This window comes from Harmonia axyridis, chromosome 1, assembly GCF_914767665.1.
Source record: "Harmonia axyridis chromosome 1, icHarAxyr1.1, whole genome shotgun sequence".
Taxonomy (NCBI): domain Eukaryota; kingdom Metazoa; phylum Arthropoda; class Insecta; order Coleoptera; family Coccinellidae; genus Harmonia; species Harmonia axyridis.
The window spans coordinates 64,060,151-64,083,281 of record NC_059501.1 but is presented as its reverse complement, the minus strand read 5'-3'; the positions used below and the strand labels follow the sequence as shown (position 1 = coordinate 64,083,281).

The window sequence follows — 23,131 nt, the reverse complement described above, 5'->3', positions numbered from 1 at the left end:
AGTCGGCAAAATTGGAGTCTTCTAGCATAGTCACCATCTCCTAATCCTTCTACTGGAGAACAGTGATAGGGATGCAAATGGTTTTTCTCAACACCGACCATACTTTTTTGTGAGATATTCCAACATCACTGGCAGTCTTACTTGTACTTAATAATGCAGGAGCATCTTCTACTGCCTGTAATATTGCTTCATCTTCATCTAGAATGTTTCGGAGGGAGTCCTGGAGAACCAGCGTTTTTAGCCTTCTGCATGGTTACTGTTTCCATGAATCTGCGCTAGGTTGATGAAAAGACACTCATGTGAGGAATACGCCTGTGTGGGAATCTGCATATTACCTCTGGGCATCGGAAACATTTCCATGGCTGCATTCATATATAAAAAGAATATCTGCATATTCAGTATTAATAAACGTAGACATAATCTTGTACAAAATAATAGAATACTTCATTAGTGATAGGATATTGATCCCTTTTGATTACACAATCACTATTTTGTATGCCGAGAATTCAAAAGGTTTATTTATAAAAAAATCTGCTGAAACAAAACTAGTGACTGCATTCTAACGAAAACTTTTTAGGTGAAAAAGAAGGAATTTGGCAAGTTTTTGAAATAATTTTGTCATACATAAATAGTGGAATTCGAAAGTTACAGGCAAATTGATATTAGAAATTGATTTCTCTCCTTTTCATATACCAACATTCAAATCATACTAATTCTTTTTCAATATCTAATACAGCATAGTTTTGCTTTTTTCATACATATCAAATCCTTTTATAATGAAAATAATCCAAAATTATAATCAAACTTGGTCAACGTAGAAAAATTGACGAAAAATAAAATAAGGTCGAGAATCTTTTAAAAATCACAAGAACTCAAATATCTCGAAAACTATTGATTTTCGGATATCAATAAATATGGCTCAAACGACAGCAAATGAGTCATATTAACACGTCCTCCAAGGTTCACGTCGAATTTGGAAACACCCTGTATATTGAATAGCTTGATATCGGCTTTGCTGGTTATCTATCCAACCATGTTTGTCTCCATTCCATAAAAATCCTCGGTTCAGTAATTCTCCAAAGAATTTTTGAAATTCATATCTGAGAAGCTTCGTGTAAGAAGCTTGAAGCATTCGAGATGTGGCTCTACAGAAGAATACTCCGAATCAGTTGGTGTTGGACAGAGTACAGTGCATCCCATTTTGGGTGAGACTGCCAGGTTTCTCGCTTGTTATTTAAGATAGAGCCTTGCGGTTTTCACGTTCCTGTCCTACTTTTTCGTGAAACTCAAGTTGGTCTAATCAGATTTTGCATAATTGTTTCCGTTCAAGAGATACAGGGTGATTTTGGAAATTGATACTTTTCGGATCCCTCCTTTATCTCCGAAGTTATTAGAAATAATGCTGAGGTGAAAACCACGTCTGAATCAGAATTTGCGTAGAATCCAGTGGCGTACTCAATTTTTTTTTCGGGGTATGGTTTTGAAGATTCAACACAAACCTATATTTTTTTCAATGGAACACCCTATATATCATCACTTCGTTGAATTCGTTATTTTTTTTCCTTCAAAATAATATATGATACCATATAGGTAGGATGGTCAGAAATGTTAAAAAAACACTAAAACATCAAATAATGATGATTTTTTGTTAATGGACAAAAGATTTTCCATATCAAAGAAGAATCAATAATGATAACAATAATTCATAGCGATGACAGCTAGATCAGATTGGTTTTTTTCCCTCCAATGCCTACTTGATAAAACAATGATCCCAAATGCATAGTAGCTAAAATAACAAGGATGTTTGTATCATCAATGACCTACTACTTTTAAAAATCGAATGTAATAATCCTCTTATCGAAACATAGGAAATTCATGGCCCATTCACAAAAAATCATCATTATTTGATGTTTTAGTGTTTTTTTTAACATTTCTGAACATCCTACCTACATAGTATCATACATCATTTTGAACGAAAAAAAAAACGAATTCAACGAAGTAATGATATATAGGGTGTTCCATTGAAAAAAATATAGGTTTGTGTTGAATCTTCAAAACCATACCCCGAAAAAAAATTGAGTACGCCACTGGACGCCACTGGAGACGTGGATTTCACCTCAGCATTATTTCTAATAACTTCGTAGGTAAAGGAGGGGTCCGAAAAGAATCAATTTCCAAAATCGCCCTGTATCTCTTGAACGGAAACAGTTATGCAAAATCTGATTTGACCAACTTGAGTTTCACAAAAAAGTAGGACAGGAACGTGAAAACCGCAAGGCTCTATCTTAAATAACAAGTGAGAAACCTGGCAGTCTCATCCAAAATGGGATGCACTGTACATTACCAATGAGAGGGTGCTAATATTAGTCAACAAGAAAACTGAAATTGTTGACACCGTGAAGAGGAAGAAACTGGAGTACTTGGGCCACATCATGCGGAATGAACAACGATACGGCCTTCTCCAGCTAATACTACAAGGCAAGGTTGAGGGAAAGAGAGGTCCCGGCAGGAGGAGAATTTCGTGGCTCAGAAATTTGAGAGTCTGGTTCTCGGAAACAACAATTGGACTGTTTCGTGCAGCAGTTAATAAGGTCACAATAGCCAGAATGGTCTCCAATATCCGATAACGGATTGGCACTATCAAGAAGATATCTGAGAACACATGAATATATGAAATGATGTCATGGGTTGAATCATATCTTGGTAAAAATCCATCAAATGTTTCAGCATTCATAAAAGTGATCTTCTGCCTTTACCCATAAATAAACTTGGGCCTTGGCAAACCTTGAGTTGAGTCCACTGTCAAGTGTGCTTCCTATTTTCAAATATACAAGTTTCATCTAGGTGAATGAAATTCACATTTTGTTGTATTCATTCAATGATTCTTTGAAGGTGTAATCATATTGCAAACTTTTTCTTCCACTATTAATTACAGGCAGTAATGACGCCTTCTTTTTTCTCCAAAATTTTTTAACAGTATTGGGAGAAATTACAATCCCATTTTTCAGTGGGTATATATATTTCAATAGGTAAATATCAATTTACCTATTGAAACTGAAATTTACCTAAAAAACTAGGAAAGCACGATTAATGCTAGCGGAAATATCTGCTGAAACTCTAAAAAAATTGGCCATAACACCCTGCCTGGAGTATGCCCTGGCGTGATTAATTACAGCCATTTTTAATAGCTCAAGACTGAAGAATTAACTCAAATTAACTAATCAATGTGTTCAAAATTGATACAATGGACTAGTTTAGTGATGTTGATAATACTATATTTGACACGATAGAATTAAAATATAGAGCAAAACTGATAAATCAGTGAACAAATTTTGAAAATCCATCAATAAATGACTGAGAAATAGATTATTCAAATTTACGTATTTTAGCGCGGAATGTCTTTGGTCTCCGACTCGTCTGTGACGTCACGCCACTTGCCTGTGATCGCTACACCATAAATTACGTTTAAATACTTAGCCGCGCCAAGGCTCTCCCGCCGTTTGTAGTTGTACAGTGTAGTTTTAACTCGAGTTTTGTTTTTATGTCACCATAATGGAAGAAGGCTTCGTGAAAGGACAAAGTTATTTTTACTCAATAACTTATTTCAAACCAACTTACACCTTAGTATTTTTATTATCAGAAATAGACAACTAGTACTGATAGGTACTTACATCAAAATGATCTTCACACACATATGAAGTAGTTTTAGGTCCAATTAAGTCACGCCTCATTAATTTGCACCACTTCTTCCTTTGATTCATGTCATTTGGTACATGAAAAAACAATTTATTGGGGTTTTTAATTGTCGTGCTTGAACACATAGGCACAATACAATATTTGTAGGATTTTTTTTCATTTCAGCCATCGTGTAACGAACAAAACAGGACACGAACGGCACAATTGATTGTACACCAATGAATTCGTAAGCACTCTGCGAATACCAGTCGCCTCGTGTAAGTGGCGTGACGTCACACACTAGACTATGAAATTATTCTTCCATGCGCAACTTCAAAGTCCCATAACTTTTTCATTTCTAGAGATATTTCAATGATTCTTCCACATTTTTGTTTCATTTTACTTAAATTTTTAGAATTAATCCTTAACAAAAAAATAAAAACTAGTCCATTGTACTACTCTTTTTCTATTTTTCTTCGACGAAGGAAAATGCAGTATGGTAACCGCTTTTTGTAACACTCTCTGACTTTTGAATTTTACACATTTCAAAACGTAAAATGTGAAAATCTGTGATGGTTCAAATATTTTTCCTCGAAAGATTCCAAAGGTTAATTAATGCAAATTATTAATCAAAATTGAACCTCCCCTAAGATTACAGCATCGCAGATGCTCTAAATCGAGGAATCAAATAAAACATTTTGTGGAAATTATTAGGAATGAAATTCAAAACTGCATTTACTCTATACTTCAATGATCAATTTCGATCAAAATTTGGGGGCAAAAAATTTTATTGTTGCAGATCATGGGAATAATCCATGGGAAAAATTCAATATTTCGTCAAATATTTAAAGATGAATACCTGACTGTAGAACTATAACAAACCCACTTTATATAACGAAATTATTTGCATTAATTGAACTTGAGGTTTTCATACTTTCAATTTCAATTCGAATGATGTTGCAATAACTCTTGTTTAGCTGCCATAACGGAGATCGAGTAACCCACAGTTGTACAGTTGTATTTAATTCCATACGAAAGTAAAAGTGATTTCTTCTCCGAATCTGTTTGGTATCTTGATGAACCCCGATTGTAAACTTTCATTAACACTTATGTTTGCCGAATAAAGTGCGATTTTTTGTTCTCACAATCAATTATGAAATTTCTTGTGTTCGATTTTGTTTTGTTTCTATGTTTTATGCAAGTTTTGTGCCAAGATTCAACGCAATTATCAAGTAAGTACATTCACAGTTCATATCGAAGTTTTTTCGAAAATAATTTATACAGAGAGATTCATAACATGGGTGCAAAATTTCGGGATTCTGATGCAAAATGTAGGTACAAGTCTTATAATTGAAGAAAAACTATTTATTAACAATGATCAAAAGAAAATACGCTCCAATGTTATTAACATAAAAATTACTCAAAACTATTACCCTTTCTTCGTACTCGTATACATTTCTCACAGTGATATATCAAAAAAACTAGTGTGTTTAGGTCTGATGATCTTCGTACTATACAACAGGATCATAACAACCTTGCACTAGATTCTAGAATAATAATTTAACCAAGTGAGAATTGATGAATTTCGAAATAAAAATTAAACACTGGTAGGCTACTTCAGGGAGAAGTAGACGAATGAGCATTAAAAGGCTTCTTACTTCAAGTCAGCGCATAAAGATAGCTTATATATTTCAGCATAAGTATGGATGTTGTTTGATCACCCTGTATGACGGTGCTAAGCAGAGATTTAGAGTGTTTATTATGAAATCATTCTTTGTGGTTTCGAAAACGAAAAGAATCATAATGTTCACGTACAGGGAGATCCAATATTCACGAAAATAGAAAAAATCTAAAATTTTACTAATCCGGATCTGATTAATTCGATTTCAGAAATATTGAAGGAAAGCGATAGTAAAGGGTGAGCAAACTCCAAAATTTGAAATTATTCGCTCGATTGATTGAAGAGTTATAGAACTGTGGAATTTCACTCATAAGATGAATACTACCCTGTATATCCTAAACGGAGGCACTCAAGCGATTGAAATCTCTTGATACGAGTCCTTCATGATGACCTTCATTCATTGTATCCTTTTGTCGCATTCTTCCCAGGACACCCTGTATGTAATATTGAAAATAATACCTGGTGTCCCAAGTATACAGGCAAAATCTAGCTCATTTGACAAGATAATAAAATAATTGCTTTGAATAACATCAAAGTACCTTTCCAGTGATGTGTAAAACAATTTCTTACATTTGACAGCCCTGTGGTAGCTACCCTTCTATTTTCAAATGGCACCCCCTATATATTGTCAGTGGAAATTGCGTGTCGTACTATTTGCAATACAACGATAGTACATATATGGTATTTTTTATTTATAACAACAAAAACATTTACATTTTGTGAAGTATGAATAGCAACCAAAATTCCTATTATGGAATTCAAAAAACGAAGAAACATTGAAAACAAGTTTTTTGTTTTTTAAAACAAAAATTTCATCTACTTCTCATAAGTGAAGTTCGTACGAACATGGGTGGAGGCATTTCATTTTTATAAGGATAATTAGATAACGTAAAAAAATACCAAGAATGTGATATCGTTGTATTCCAAATAGAATGATTTTCACTGACAATATACAGGGGGTGCCATTTGAAAATAAAGAGTGAGGGGTAGCTTCCACAGGGCTTTCAAATGTAAGAATCTTTTTTATACATCATTGGGAAGGTACTTTGATGTTATTCAAAGCATTTTTTTTGATATCTTGTCAAATAATCGAAATATTGCCTGTATACAATAACTTGGGACACCCGGTATATGGTTTCAAAAATTCATATGTTATTGTATTCCGTATAATCGTACCGATATTTTTTTTCAATTACATAATTATTTGTTGTACTTGTAATTAATATCGTGTTCTTGAATACTAGCATTAAACATTCATGGAATATATTAGGTACTGGAGAAATACAATTGCCAACATTGGCAATTGTATGATCCATGAATTTCCTTAAGAGTAACATTAGGAAACAGAACAAGAAATTCTGAAATTATGTTTGAATATTATCTCAAAATATGAATCGATATCGATATTTTTGAAATATTAGTGAATGACATTCAACTCGATTGTTTCTCAATAGAGTTACATCAAGCAAGAATAACTTTCTTCCTAAAAAAAATTTGCAAGAGATATACCGGAACTGAATGAAATGAAAGTGCATGCGACATTGCTTCTCAATAAGTGGGTGTTTATAAAAATATATCATAAATAATACTCAACTGAAAACTACTTTCTTCCAACTTCCAATTCGGTGAAGGTTGGTCAAGTTTGTCTGAAAACATTCCATAACCAGAGGCCATTGCCATGGTCACCTGTGCTTCAATATGAGATTATCGTACTCCCACTATAGGGTTTTGCTCATGAGGTATCTCTTCATAACTTTGAAGCAAATCCAGATTTTGAGTTGGCTAATGGACAATACCGTCAACGGGTTCGTAATTTCCTGATAATTTCAAAACTGCAAATTCTATCGAGTTGAATTTCTGCATTTAGATGTGAAATAAGAGTTTTTAAGTATTTGGATGTAAGTGATTAGTACAAGTATCGTGCAAAATTTCATGTTGATCGCTCAATCAAAACCAAAAAAAATTTGAGAAGAAATTTGGAAAAAATATACCCATCATAACCGATCCAATCGAGTTGAGTTTTGTTATTAGATAAAAAAAAATAGTGATGAGCTTAACTAAAAATTCGCAGATTTGATCGCAGCATCAGCACTATAGAAAATTCAGATAGAATATAGAAAAAATAAATTCAAATGAAAGGCAATAAATGGTATAGACAAATTTTAATGGACTTCTTTCATTCTTCACAGGAAATACGATTAAATTGTAGTAAGAAAATGCAGAATGTTCACTGAGATGTGTTCTCTGACTTAGAACCAATGAACAAGAGAAAATTTATACGCATTGGCCATGAAGAACAAACAATTTCATCAAAACTTAATTTGTGTAAATATTTTCATTTGAATGGTCTATTAATTAAATATTCGTTGATAAACTCAACAATACTGTATAATTGGTGCTGATTCTCAAATTATCATAATTTATTAAAAGTTCTATGATATTTCATGGATATCTAAAACAAATGTATCTTAATATTTCCATTGGGATGAAAACTTGCTTTTAATTAAGAAAGCTTACAATTTAGGTATAGGAACATGTTATATCATCTAAAAATAAATTTCATTGTCATAATCAAGAGGCTACGGCAAACTGAAAAAAATAATTATATACAGGGTGCTCTATTTGACATATCGAAGTTAGTACAACTTTTTGACATAAGCGGCAACACCGACCGGCAATGAAAATATTTTAGATCGATAAAGCAGTGGTCCCTACCCAAGAAACCAAATTTTCAATAAAATCGGAACTCCCGTTCTCCGTAAAATTCAAGGGTATCATCGACTGTGACCATCCTGTATAACCGTCATTAGAATGATCATCGCTGCATTGAATCAAGAGTTCAAAATAAATTTGAAACTATAGTCCCAATTACGAATGATTTTTCTGATGTAACTTAGATCAACTTCTAAGTGAGTAATAATAATGATGATGTGTTGGGCTCAATGAAATATTTGTATTCGGGAATAATTATTGTGTTTACCTTTTAGATGAAATCTTAATTGTATTCATTATTCCATTCACTTTCAATTATTTATGTATCTATTAGCAAATCCAATTATTCCATAACATATGCAACTGTTCTGCTTTGCCAATGTTAAATTAGAAAATTCAGCATTCCTTTTCTAAACAAGGATAAGAATCTTATGAGTTTAATAATTATTTTGAGAAGAAATAATAAAACCATCACCAAAGATTCACTCTACAGTATTTGACAGATACATCAAATTATAATAATAATATTTATTGATCCTGTGAGACATTATATGTATAGGACAAGTCAATCTATGTAAATACATTCACAAAAGAGAATTATCATCTAAGTATTCCCTAACACTATAGTATGCCCTACAAAGCATTACTGACTTAATTTTCGTTTTAAATTTCAATTTACCCAAAATTTTGATAGACTTTTGTAAATGATCGTGCAGTTTCATAATGGAGATGACTCAAATGTTGTAGTTCTATGAATAGGCATGAATAACGTTTCTGAGCCTCTTGTAGAGTAGCTGTGAAAACTAGATAACCTGACAAATAGTGATTCATTTTCTTTAACATATTGTAGAGACTCGAGAATAAAGATACAAGGTACCTACTGTCAGAATACCATTTGCAATAAATATAGGTCTGCAGTGATCTGTTGAATTCAACAGAATTACCTCATACTAAAATATTATAGGCTATATGGCTGTAACATAAAATATAAAATACATTTGAAATTGCATCAAAGGAAAGTGAGTCTCATGAGCTCAATTTCCTGCAAACATGATCCACGTGTTCACACCATCTCAAGTTATTATCAACGTATAAACCCGAAAACTGTATTGAATCGCTTGATTTCAACTCCATGTTCTGATATTGTAGTCGAAGTGGCTCTACCATATAATTCCTTATTTCGAATATGACTGATTCTGTCTCAGACATATTGACAATAAGAGCATTAGTTTGACACAAATCTACGAAGGTCGCAACTATAATATTACAGCGATTCAGAAGCACAACCCGGCTCGGCGCCGAGACCACCACAGAAGTATCATAAAAAAAATGACCAAGCACTCATCAGCAATGTGACAGGGCAAGTCATTAATGAAGAGAATGAACAGTAGCGGTCCCAGAGCAGAACCCTGAGGAATTCCTAACTCAGTTTCATATTTGTCTGAAAATGTTTGAAGGATTTTCACAGACATGGTTCGATTCGATAAAAAGCTTGAAATCCAATCTAAAAAATTCCCTTTGAAACCAAGATTGTACAATTTACTGATGATAAACTGTGACGCAATACAATCAAAAGCTCTTGTGCGGTCAAGGAATATACCACATACGTAAAGTCCCCCATCCAAAGAGCGATAAACATGATCAAAAAAGTAGAGAGCAGCGGATAGACTGGATCTTTTAGCTCTAAAACCGTGCTGACAATTAGAAATTAAATTGTACTTGTTTAGGTAATTGATCATATGATTCATTACCACTCTTTCAATGACTTTGGAAAGAACACTAAGGATGGATATAGGTCGATAGTTAGCTATGTTATAAGCATCATTTCTCTTATATATTGGAAGTACAGTTGCATGCTTCAATATAGCAGCAAACACACTAGAAGAAACCGACAGATTAACCATATGTGCTAGATGATCTTCCACATCGTCGGCTATCATTTTTAGAATTCTCGTAGACATACAATCCAGATCAGGGCACGTTTTATTTTTTTAAATCTAATAGCATCAAGTACTTCATATTTATCCACTAGGTAAAAGAAAATAGTTATTTATAATACAAGTGCAGAAGGCATTGGTATTCTTCCACGAGTTCAAAATTCAAAAACGAGCCACGAAGTGGCGAGTTTTGGAATGAACGAGTGGTAGAATGAGCCTTCTGTAGGAGTATTATACATTATTTTCTCTAATTCATTGCATTTTCATTGAAATTAATGAAATATTTCCATAAATATACAGGGTGTTTCCTAAACATGCGGCAAAAATTCAGGGGGTTGTTCCTTGGACTATTTTAAGCATGTTTTGTCTCTGGATGATTTTTGAAAAACCTCTTTGTTTCGAAGATACAGGGCGAACAACATTTTTCATATTTTTAAAATTAATAATAGTTTAAATGAAAATGCGTACCGCACTGTGTTTACTAAGTAGGTACAATTTATTTTTAAATTTGTTTAACAACATTCCAATTACTAAAAACGGCCAGTTTTTTGACTAAAAATTGATAAGTGCAGATGGTATCATCATTAGTTTATACCACTCCAGTAGAAAATGTGGAAGACTTGCGAAATCGGATCATTGCTGGGTGTAACTTAATAAGAAATGATCCTGGTGTTTTTGAAAGGGTTCGGCAGTCAATGAGGAGAAGATTGGATGCTTGTATGCTGGCTAGAGGTGGTCATTTTCAACAGTTTTTGTAGGTTGAGTTGAATTTTCATGTAATTTTTCATAATAAAATGTTATTATCTGAAATTTTGTTTCCCCTATCTCTTCGAAACAAATAGGTTTTTCAAAAATCATCAAAGGACAAAATATTCTCAGAATAGTCCAAGGAACAACCCCCTGAATTTTTGCCGCATGTTTAGGAAACACCCTGTAATTTAGTGATTTTTGCATTGAAAAATGTTGGTTGGCAGAACTGATTTCTTTAAGGCAAATTGATGAATTGACAGATAAAGCCGTGGCGGAAACTTCGGAGTACCAACATAGAATAATAAAATATAACCATGAAAACTGTGCGTTTCTGATATATTCTCGCACGATTTTGTTCTACAAGATGTGGAAGAATGAACGGAATAACCACAGAATTGGAGAAAAGTTGATTCTGCCTTTGGAGAAACAGTGCATGAGCTAGACAACATGTTACCATAAGTTCCAACAAGGCAAGACCTCGCCACTGATGAAAAGTACTTCTCGAAAGCATCAGTAACTTTGGTCGGTTCAGAACATGTTTGACCATTTAACTTTGCAATCTGATTCTGCCACTGAATGATTAGTGTTCACGTTGGATCAACAGTTTTCTAGCCATATCCGACAAAAAGTTCGACAGATGAGAGATCCAGAGATCGAATGAGAAAGAATGGAAAGAAATTTGTACGATCCCTTGCAAATTAGTCTATAGATAGTGTTCTAAAGTTGAAGACAACACTCAATCAAGAGAGTTTACTTAGCGAACGTTTCGACAACGATGTTGAAAGTTTGAGAAACTAAAAGCTACTTTTTAGTTTCTGTAGGCGACAAGAAGAGACCAAGGCCGTAGCTAGAAAAAAATTTCAAGGGGAGGATTGGTTGGAGTCTCGTTGACTTGAGCCCTAGAAAATTATTTTGGCGTTTGCGACCAATAAATATGAAATCGTTGCAATAGCCAGATTCATATTAAAAACAGGATATTATCCAATCAAATGGAAAACGGCGGATACAATATTAATTTGGAAGAAAGGAAAAGACAAAAAAAACCCAACGAATTATCGACCCATAAGTTTATTATCGGCAATTAGTAAAGTGGTTAGGAAATTTATTCACAGAAGACTAACAGATTTCGCAGAAGAAAAGAAAAAGATTCCAGATCACCAGCTTGGGTTTCGCAAAGGGCATTCAACGATCCACCCACTGGTACGGAAAATATAAAGGAGCAAATGAAACTCTCTACAGGTGGAGCCGGAGTTCCCCAAGGTTCAGTAATAGGACCTCTGCTGTTCAATTTATACATGGCAGATATACCAAAAATAAATAGATGCAAGATAGCCCAGTTTGCAGATGACACCGCTATTTACTATCACAGTAGAATGCGGAAAACAATTACTAGGCAGTTATAGAGAGACCTCTATATATAAACTAATGGAATACTTCAAGAAATGGAGATTCAATACATCGAAAACAGTTGCAATCTACTTCGGAAGAACAACAGTAAAGAAAGAGAAAGCAGGAAACGTCAAAATAGAAAATCAGACAATAGAATGGAAAAAGGAAGCAAAATATCTGGGACGAAAATCGTAAGATGTTTCCTTTCCGAGATTTTTGACTGATTCATCATAAAAAATTACTCGGTGTATACTTAATCCACGAAACAGATCTTATTTCATACATTGCGCTCGAGAAATAGACAATTTTTTTTTGATCTTCGTTTGATCGTATGAATTATTGAGAAATACTTACCTCTGAATATGCAATGAAATAAAAGATTCGATTTGGAAAAGTTGAGAGTATTTCGGTGAAATTCGAATCCTGTATTTCTGAAAAAAAATCGGGGGGGAGGGGATGGTGGTGTGTGTGGGTGATTGTTCCGGACTCCATCTGGCTACGGCCTTGGAGGAACTAAATATTACTTTTAGTTTCTGGAGATGACAAGAAGAAACTTAAAGTTATTTAAGTTTCTGAAGATGACAACATCGTTTTCGAAACGATCGTTAAACGCTTATGAAGATTCTGTTGATAAAGTGTGATTACTACAACCAGAGGCAACCGCCCATGGCCTCGCGCCCCAAGTCTTTCACAGCACAGGTGGTCTCTTACCTGAAGGTTTATGCTATATAAATTGTGAGCGTTATTGAATTTTCATCAAATAGAATATATGTATGAATCAGTCTATTGGGCGCAGAAGCTGCTGAATTCATGTCAGCAATCAGCATTGATATAATCCATATTTCTCTTTTCATTTCCAATATTCTCTTTCACAATTACCTTCATTTCTACTTTTACTTTATGGTTGATTACTTCGAGTTGGAATGTTCAATATTCATAAACGTTTTTGATCCTTGCAGGTAACAAAAATCTTCATGCTAATGCCAAAGAAAATAGGAATAACACAAGCAATTCTATAAATCAATTATCATATTCCAAAACTAAATTAGAAAATGTCAAGAACGTTGTGTGTCCAGACGAAGGAAAAGTAAATATTCCCTTCTTGTCATTACCATGTGACTATGATAGCGAATGCTTAGTGTTTGGCAAACAAATGGTATGTTGCTATAATAGATGCATAAGAGGAGTCTTTGCATCGATTGCAAAATCAAGCACTAATGGTAAGTTTTCATCCCACAAAAGATACCCTCCTTACATATTATAGTTATACAAGGTGTTCCAACGAAAATTTGACTCCCCCAGAACTTAGAAACGAAGATTTTGAAATGCAGGTCAACTTCCGTTTTGAGGGTAACAAATTTCTATCATGTGTTTGTTTAAAAAAAACCACCCCCATGAAAGTGGCTTCCTCCCCAACCCTTCTTTTGAAAAGGGAAGAGATGTCGAGTGTTGGTTAGTCAGATAGTTATTTATGTTCAGAACACAACCCAGTTAAAATTTTCAAAATCGGTTCATTATTCACAAAATAATGTAATATTGAACTTACCGTCAAAAGGTGATGCTGAATAGACAGTTGAACAGTACAAACCTAAGAGTTTGAATAATCCAAAAATAATTTTCAAAATCCGTAGAAACCACCTGAGGATGGCAACAACCCTCAATATTTTTTGAATAAGGAGAAGATGCTGGATTTGGTTTAGTGAGAAGTTTTTTTTTGTTCTCTAAACATCGCAGTTGAAATGATAAAATTTCTCAACTTAACCATATCCAACATTATTATTTCTTGAATAATGAACCGATTCTGAAATATTTAACTGGTTTGTGTACAGGATATTGGATAATCGCTTCAAACTGAATTTCCTGAAGTTATCTCCAGAAACAAATGAGTTATACAGAAAATAAGAAAATCTCGATTTTTAGTTTTTGGAGATATCTCGGGAATCCTTGGAGATATTTTAGATCTGTTCACACCAACACGCTCGTCTGTCCTTATCAATAATATTAACCCTGTATTTTTACAGGGTGGATAAATAAGCGAGGTAAGCGGCTGTATCTCAGGATCCACTCATCGTAGAGACTTGCGGTGAAAAATTTTACTACTAAAGTGATAAAGATAACACACAAGAAATTGTTTTTAAGTGTATAACTCTACCGCTAGGGGGCGTAATAGCTACCGTCGAGTAGAAAAATGAATTTTACTCGAAAATGTTTCATATGAAGATGAAAAAAAAATATCATCACTGTAATCCTTGGAAAATTCTCTATCTTTTTGAATCGTCACTTTCGATTTTACGACATCGAATAAGGGTAGGTGAAAGGGAGAAATCTGACTGATTGAAACGCCTGTAACTTCAGTTTGGCTTAACATTTTTGAGCAAATTAGATCTCGTCTGGAGAATAATATCTTGTTGATTGAGGACAAAATATACTCATCATAAATTTGTTTTTGCAGCTTTCGGTAGGGGGCGCTAAGTCAGAAGTTCATTGTTTTGTTCATTTTACTCCGAAATTTCAAATGAAATGATAGGATTTCCTTAACAGAAACAGAAATTCCATCAAATTTGCATGAAAAAACCTGAAGGTCGCAAAGCGATAGTGTCAGGCGTTCTGGAGTTATGGCCGAAAGAAGATATTCTTCAACTGATGGATTGCGAAAAACCAAATTGTATCTTTAAGTTCTAAGAGAAACAGAAATCCCATCAAATTTGTATGAAAAAACCAAAAGGTCGCAAAACGATAGCTTCAGATGTTCTGGACGAAAAAAGATATTCTCCAACTGAAGCACTGAAAAACTAAATTGTGTCTTCTTTCGGCCATAACTCCAAAACGCCTGGAGCTATCGCTTTGCGACCTTTGGTTTTTTTTATTCAAATTTGATGGGATTTCTGTTTCTCTTAGAACTTAAAGACATAATTTGGTTTTTCGCAGTCCATCAGTTGAAGAATATCTTCTTTCGGCCATAACTTCAGAACGCCTGAAATTATCGCTTTGCGACCTTCAGGTTTTTTCATGCAAATTTGATGGAATTTCTGTTTCTGTCAAGGAAATCCTATCATTACATTTGAAATTTCGTAATAAAATTAACAAAACAATGAACTTCTGACTAAGCGCCCCCTACCGAAAGCAGCAAAAACAAATTTATCATGATCATATTTTGTCCTCAATCAACATCTTTCAGACGATATCTAAAAATTGCTCAAAAATGTTGAGCCAAACTGAAGTTATAGGCATTTCAATCAATCAGATTTCTCCCTTTCACCTAACCTTATTTGATGTCGTAAAATCAAAAGTGACAATTCAAAAAGATAGAGAATTTTCCAAGGATTACACTGATGATATTTTTTCCACAACTTCAAATGAAACATTTTCGAGTAAAATTCATTTTTCTACTCGACGGTAGCTATTACGCCCCCTAGCGGTAGAGGTATGAACTTAAAAACAATTTCCAGTGTGTTCTCTTTATCACTTTAGTGGTAAAATGTTTTACCGCAAGTCTCTCCGATGAGTGGATCCTGAGATTAGCCGCTTACCTCGCTTATTTGCCCACCCTGTACAAGTCAAATACTCACCCTGTATATTACAGAATTGAGCCTTTTTTATCTTGTACTAACAATCTCGTTTTTTTCTGGCAGTTCTTTCATTTCTTTGTATTGTCCAAAAAAATTTAATAGTGATATTTTTTTCAGTGGACAGATCTCTCGATGTAACAACACAACCAACTGTAACTGAGAAGCAAATATCGAAAAATGATAATTTCGTATGTCCCAATAAAGATACCCGAATCCTATTTTTTTCTCTACCATGTGGAACTAATAGCGATTGCCAGATATTCGGAAGTAAAATGGTTTGTTGCTCTAAAAAGTGCCTTCAAGGAATACCTCGGAAGGAGGAACAAAAAGTCCAATCAAGTGAGTTATTAATATCATACTTTATATTTTTTTAACGTTGCCAAGTTGAAAAACACACCATAGATAATTAGGTATGTATATGTGAAGAATATATAGGCACTTATTTTTCATAATCTTCAAATATTCATTAATGATCATTCAACTCAGTTTTTAGAATGAAATTAAATAACAGTTATCCTATTTTCACCTTTTTATTATTCAAATAACAATTGTTGCGTTCCACAGTAACTTTGATATTAGTTTTAAGAGGGGTCTTTATTGTTTATTGTTTGAGCGATCAATTCAAAAATTAGTACGCTTTATTTCACGCTAGAGACCATCGATTTATATGAGGTTTTCACTATTATTTAATTTAAAGAGTTCGTTATTATTATTATCATTATTTATTAATTTTTTTGGAATGAAAAAAAAGAATCCGATGAACTTTTTATTGAAGAATGAATAATATATGCATGATATAACTTTCCTAAAACATTTATTTTTATCAATTTTCACATAAAATATTATTCAGAAAGACTTGTCAAAGGCTGAAAATGCGGTTCTTCTAGAATTAAAAATAAAGATGTAAAAACGTATTTTGAATGGTAAATCAAAGGAAAGTTTGATATTGCTTCACTCACAATATTTGTTCTATCAAAATCAAATTTGTTTTTATATCCCTATTTGAAATAAACTTTTTCTTGCAGTATCTAATCATAGTTCTTTGTTTATTATCCTTTCCTGGAAATATATCTGACTGAATAATTCATTTGCAGCTCCTAAAGAAAAACTGGCTACAGAAAGAAATGATTCGGTGGAGAGGTCAAATGATCTACCAACAAAAATTGTGATTCAAAGTGTTACAACTTCTCCTGTCGTAAAAGATATCGGTTTGGTGTGTCCACATGATGCACGTATTCCATTTTTCTCTCTTCTATGCACAACTGATAATGATTGTTCAGCATCAGGAGAAAAAATGGTTTGCTGCAAAAATAGATGCATAAAGGGGGTTCATTCACAGAAACATGTTGTTCAAGAAACTGGTAAGTCGAATTCTTCCAATTTTCGAAAATGAAGTGAAAATACATTGAATAAATCTAGGATATAATTAAATTTTTATTAAAGGCTAAGTAAAATATAATGAAATGCCGAAACGAAAACAACAGTGAGAAATAAACTCAAGATTGTTCAACAGAATGATTGAGGATAATAAATCTAAATATTTAAACTTGACACATTAACAAAGGCGGTAAAATAGCCAGGATTTTTGAGACCATTTGCAAAATCACCTTGGAATTTAGGTTTTCTAGTAGTGCCAATCACTGACAGAAATATTCCAGGAGAGCTAGAATGATATTATTATCGGGGGAATCGGGGTCGTTGATATTTTGTTCCACCACCTATTCATACAAACCCAGGGAGGCCGTCGATGCTGTTAATAAAACCGAAGACATCCTTAGGAGCCTTAGCTATTACTTCGTGAGTATCCAGGACGGACTTTCCCATATGTGGTTTTTAGCCAGTCAGCTCTGGGCATGTGTTCGGATGTTTCTATTTCCTTTCCACAGAGTCTGCAGATCTCATCTGCTGACTTACGAAAGGTATTTGCACCGACAGTGTCCTGTCAGCAGTCCCACCATTACCCGAAGTTCAGCTCGTGGAAGCTTCAGGAGCTTTCTGGTATAGGTCGGTGAAAGTACCACAAATTTCTTTGCCTGAGCAAGACCCGAAGTATTCCTCCAGAGGGGTTTTCTATTGTCCCACTCCCATTGTTGGGCAGCTGCTTTGGTATTTTCCAAGCCCACAGAAGGGATCAGGATCAACGGGTGTAAACTTTGATGCCCTTTTTGGAAGTTCATCCGCTTTTTCGTTTCACAGCAAATAAACTGCTCAACAATTGATAGGGATCACTTACTTGTTCTAAATTTATTTCTGAAATATTCGCTCCAAGATTATAAATTTAGTCAGATATCAGAGTATTTTCAATTGGTAATATGGTTCACTTGAGAAAATAATGAAAAAATGGAAAGTTGGAGAGAAAAAAAGACTTTATTAGGAACACTCAAAATTCTGTGTTTGAATAACATAAAAATTTTATGATGAAACCACAAGAAGGCTGAAGTTTCGGTTAAGCTAGTACCAAGTTGGTCCCCCACGAGCTCGTCTCAAGCATTCTATCCTACGAGGCATACTTTCGATCAAACGATTTATAAAATTTTGGGGCAAATTCGTCCAAATATCCCGTAAAGCGTTAGAAAGTTCCTCCAGGTTATTGATCGGTTGTTCTAAGGTTGACAATTGTCTAGACATCTCAGACCAGACATGTTCGATGCAATTCATGTCTGGAGAGCGAGCTGGCCAGTCCATTCTATCAATAGCATGAGTTTCTAGCGCTTCATTAACCAGACGACTACGGTGTGGACGGGCATTATCGTCAATTAAAATGAAATTCTCGCCCACGGCAGCCGCAAACGTAACAATTATGGGTTCAATAATCATATCGTGATATCTCTGGCTGGTCATGGTGGTGTTCTGCAGAACAACCAACTCTGTGCGTTGGTTCAAACAAATGCCTCCCCATACACATATAGAACCTCCTCCAAAAGCTGTTGTGGGTACCATAAACTGTTCTGCATACCTTCGACCTCTTTCCCTCCAAGCAAGAATACGTCCATCGGAGTTGACCAAACGAAATCTAGACTCATCCGTAAATAAACATCGGCTCCAATCTTCAAGTGTCCAATTACGGTGCTCCTCAGCCCATTGCCGTCGATGAATCCGGTGTTCCCTATTCAAACGGGGATGTTGTACCCTCCTACGTGCTCTCAAACCACGAACATGTAGTCGTCGTCTTACAGTCTGGTTCGAAATTAGAACTCCTGTTGCAACTCTCAGTGATCTATTGAGCCGCGACGCCGGGTAAGTGGGATTTCTCCTAGCATTGAGGATCAAAAGACGATCTTGGGCAGCTGTTGTACTGCGCTGCCGACCTCCCCCATGAACATAAGCTACTGAGTCGTTTTGGATGAACCTTTTCCAAGCCCGACTCACGACACTTTGCGAAACATTCAACCGCCGGGACACTTCTCGCTGGGACAAACCTTCCTGTATCCACCGTATGATTTGGTCCAGTTGCACAGGAGCCAAACGTCTTCTCGGCATGACTGATAAGCTGATATTGTTCTCATTTCTTCAATTATTGTCACCTTATGTGTTTGAACGAGAGAAAAAAACAGATTTAATAACAAATACCACATTGCTTTTCACTCCACCTGTAACAGCCTACAGATAATAATCGATTTTGTGAACAAGAGACGATGAAGTGAGGAAGACTTTGATATAATCAACTCAAAACATCTTACTTTTTCCTTAGAGAACATATAATGTACAGATATTCACTAGATAACTTGAAAAAAATACAAATGAAGAGAAGTTCATAAGTGATCCCTAGCAATTGTTGATCAGTGTATTTCAGTATAGAAATAAAGCGTATTTTATTATTATATTATATTATTTATATTATAATATTACTTACTGACTCATTTTATTGTTGAATATTATAGAAAATCGCAACAATGGTATAATATTATAGTTGATATGGGACATAAAAATATTAATGATAACAACATTTCTGAAGAATTCGATTATAGTGAAGAATCCCATCATACATGATTTATATTATCATTGTTGATTTTGTCAAAAAAGTCAAAATGATCAACTTATAATCTATTTTTCAGTTACAAAGAAGCTAGAAATAAAGAGAGAAGACATAAAGGATAGACCCTCGAATAGACCCATTGTTCAAGCCCCACATGAAAATGTAACAGATCTGAAAATCATCAGTAAAAACATTACACTGAACAATCTAGTATGTCCAGAAAAAGGAGTTCGAATACCTTTTTTTTCACTATCATGTGTGACCGATGGTGATTGCTCAAAATCAAACAAGGATATGGTTTGTTGTTCCAATAGATGCATAAAAGGAGTACTACCCCGAAAGCCTGACATTGTCCATTCCCGTGAGTTCATCTTCAATCGCTAAATATATGAGTCAGTGGAAATATACAATCCAAAGTAATGTTGGCCTTCTTTACACCGGGCATCAAAGACGATTCATTGATGCGTATTAGATGCTACATGCGGAACATATATCTACCCTTTTGTGCCGCTCACTTGCTTTCTTATAGAGAACTATACGCGAGACATCAATGTAGAGAATTTGAATATTGTTGAAAGGACGTATCGGTACGTGTATTATTTTTGTATGCCTCTATGATAATATGCTTTTGAGTGCTAGTCATTCATGTGCCAATTGCACCCTATATAGTAGGTATCCATTTGACCTCCAATAGCTCTCTTAGGTGCAATTGGCGCATAAATGAGTGCTCAGGGTTCAATGTTACCTTCGATATATTTTTGGAGGTTCATTGTCTTCAATATTATTATGTCATAAAGTTACCTTGCTTACTTCAGTCGCTTTATGGCACTACGGTATTCCATCGGTCACCAAAGATCTTCGACAAAGACATCTATGGTTTTGTATGCAAGATGGAGGGTTGCTGACCAAAAGGCATTGGTAGTATAAAGCTGAAGGCACATGAAGTCTCTGGTCACTTCTTGAATTTTGAAATCTATGGTATTTGTTATACAATTGTGGCAATAACCACAACAATCTACACTTATGTAATTCACTCACAAACATTGAAGCGCTGTAACATTGTACCTGTAAATTGGCCGCCGATACAAACCTGTATATCTTCATAGTATAAACTTATACTACTCAGTATGAAAGGCTGAGGCTCTGAGATCTACTCCAAATGAGACTTTGTGAAGACTGAAAAACTAACACTAACTTCTATTAGTCTCAAATCATGCCAACGAAATTCTTCAGCCAACCTTGAGATTACTTCGATTTTGCTCTGGATTGCTAAATTAACTATTTTTGGGCATCAGCATAAAATTCCTTCTTGTTGTCTATTCCGAAACCTATTGATTTCAGTTTGTAAATTTCAGCATCTTGGTTTGGTCTTGTGGAGAGAAATTGTCCAGTTGACGCTATAGTGGAAATTCTTGAAGTGAGGGAGTGCGAGACTGATGCAGATTGTAGACCAAGGATTTGTTGTCCTGATAAATATCGTAGTGGAGGGAATAAAAGTTATTGCAGAACACCGCAACCATCTCTTCAGAGGTTTCCCTTAGCAGATAGAGCAACCGAGCGTGAGTCAAATTGAAAGAGTACATTTGTGTTGACTGAAAGTTGTGAAAGTATTTCATAAATTGTGATTTAAGTTCAGTACACATGTGTAATTTTCTTCAAATTTTTTTTGGGACACAAAGACATAGTTATTTCATCATGAATAAAAAAGCTTCAATATGATGTACCTATACATTATGAATATAATGAAAAGTATGAATGAATTCAAAGTACCTATAAATGCAACAAAAATGATAACTTAGTTCAGAAGCAGTTTTGCTCTCATGCGCGCAACGGTAACTATTAGTTTTTGAGTTGTTTAGGAACATGAATTCCTTCATACTTCATTTGAAAATTATTCTCAATGAAAACTGGATGGGCGTAGTAAACCTGTAGTCGGATCTCAAAGTATACGACATATTCTTAATGTTTTCAATAATTTTTATCAGATACTTTACTTGTTATTTTTTTCAGCTCTGCGAGTTTTTGCCAGTTACATTCAGTGTACTCCGCCACCTCCTCCAATTTTTGATTTATTCCCAAAGTCATGTAATAATGCCTTGGACTGCTTTCCAAACCTTTGCTGTCAAGAAGGCGATAAAAAATACTGTAGACCACCGAAAAGATCCGTTCTACAATTGGTAGCTGGTTTGGGTCAGGTAGGTTGAATAATCCCTTGTTCATATAACAATTTTTTGCATAAAATTCCCTTCAATCCTTTGTGGATCCAAATATGATAAAAATGACACTGTCCACTGTTTGATATATATGAGTATTCAGCTGACTTTCTGGAAATTTCGAAAAATGTGGAGAATAGCTTCTGAGATATTGAATTTTTCAGAAAAACGCTGAAAATATTGCATTTGAGTTTATTTTTTATTTGCTGAGAACGCCTCGCCAAATCTGGGATGTCCATGCTGCCATTATTAGAAAAAAGGCCGTAAAGTTAAAAGTTATAAATTTGATATGATGACAAAAACTTTCAGCATGTCTACTCGGAATTGTCGTGTTAATAATTAGTTGAAATAGACGCGAGGATGATTTCTTATCAACTTCACGGCGAAATCAATCCAATCTAAGTCAAAAAATTAGAAATCACCAAAAATTGACTTTACTGCCTTCTTTCTACTGAAGGCAGCATGGCTCCAAGCTTCATCACCTTCTGCTATCATCAAACTACTAAGCTGGTACGAGAAGATCAAAACTTTTCAGATATATTATAAGTAAAATTTTATTTTTCAGAGATTTATACCACCAGATGCTGCGAAGAAGCTGATTGAAAGACTGAACTAGTTTAATTTGTGTATGGAAAAAGAGGTTTTATATTGTGTAAATAGATAAACAAAGTATATAATTCGAAAAGAAGAGCTAAGTTTAAGCGAAGTTTATCCAGTGGAAAATGTGTCAAGTGTCGAAACATTCATTCGGCTATTCCTGTTATAAATTTCAAGAAGTCGGAGACATTAACAAGGAAGCCATAACATAAGCGAGATTCAACCACCAGCGGGTATCTGCATATATGCAACATCTAAGAAGTACTGAAAGCTTCGTGATTCCATAAAAAAATGTCAATATGATAAATAATATCAGATTCATCAAAATACCCAATTCGCATTTTTATGCAATACCTATGGAAAATAATTATATGTTTCTTTCATGAAAATGTGCAAAAATGATATTTGGATTGATTGTTTTATTTTTTTTTACAATAAATAAAAAAAGAATAATAAATGAATAGTCCTTCATTGACTTGATTTGTGGGGACAAAATAAAATATTTTTCCTACAACTGCTATGGAAAGTAGCGTATTCTTCATAGCTTCTCCATTTCAAAACTATGTATTGCTCATACTGTGAGAAATATTATTCCACATGGCACTTTGCACACACCCCGCTAGGTAGACCAA

At 34.5% G+C, this 23,131-nt stretch overlaps 1 protein-coding gene across 3 annotated transcripts; it reads left to right on the top strand.

Annotated features, from left to right (window-relative positions):
* The first annotated feature begins 4,641 nt into the window (after nt 1-4,641).
* On the top strand, nt 4,642-22,956 carry LOC123686061. 3 transcript variants are annotated; one of them, XM_045626021.1, is made up of 8 exons: nt 4,642-4,907; nt 13,104-13,364; nt 15,831-16,052; nt 16,808-17,074; nt 19,769-20,050; nt 21,045-21,248; nt 21,700-21,884; nt 22,468-22,956. In XM_045626021.1, the coding sequence occupies exons 1-8, from the start codon at nt 4,829-4,831 to the stop codon at nt 22,516-22,518; spliced, it is 1,551 nt and encodes a 516-aa protein (XP_045481977.1). In that variant the 5' UTR covers nt 4,642-4,828; the 3' UTR covers nt 22,519-22,956. The 3 variants fall into 3 exon arrangements, with proteins under 3 accessions (XP_045481977.1, XP_045481986.1, XP_045481995.1); XM_045626030.1 differs by lacking the exon at nt 13,104-13,364; XM_045626039.1 differs by lacking the exon at nt 19,769-20,050.
* Nucleotides 22,957-23,131: the final 175 nt, after the last annotated feature.

Bases quoted from the DNA above. Each gene is read 5' to 3' on its own strand.
- LOC123686061 (XM_045626021.1), top strand. From the start codon at position 4,829: ATGAAATTTCTTGTGTTCGATTTTGTTTTGTTTCTATGTTTTATGCAA. The intron at 17,075-19,768 runs GTAAGTCGAATT...TCTATTTTTCAG, and splicing joins ACATGTTGTTCAAGAAACTG to TTACAAAGAAGCTAGAAATA. The intron at 21,885-22,467 runs GTAGGTTGAATA...TTTATTTTTCAG, and splicing joins TGGTAGCTGGTTTGGGTCAG to AGATTTATACCACCAGATGC.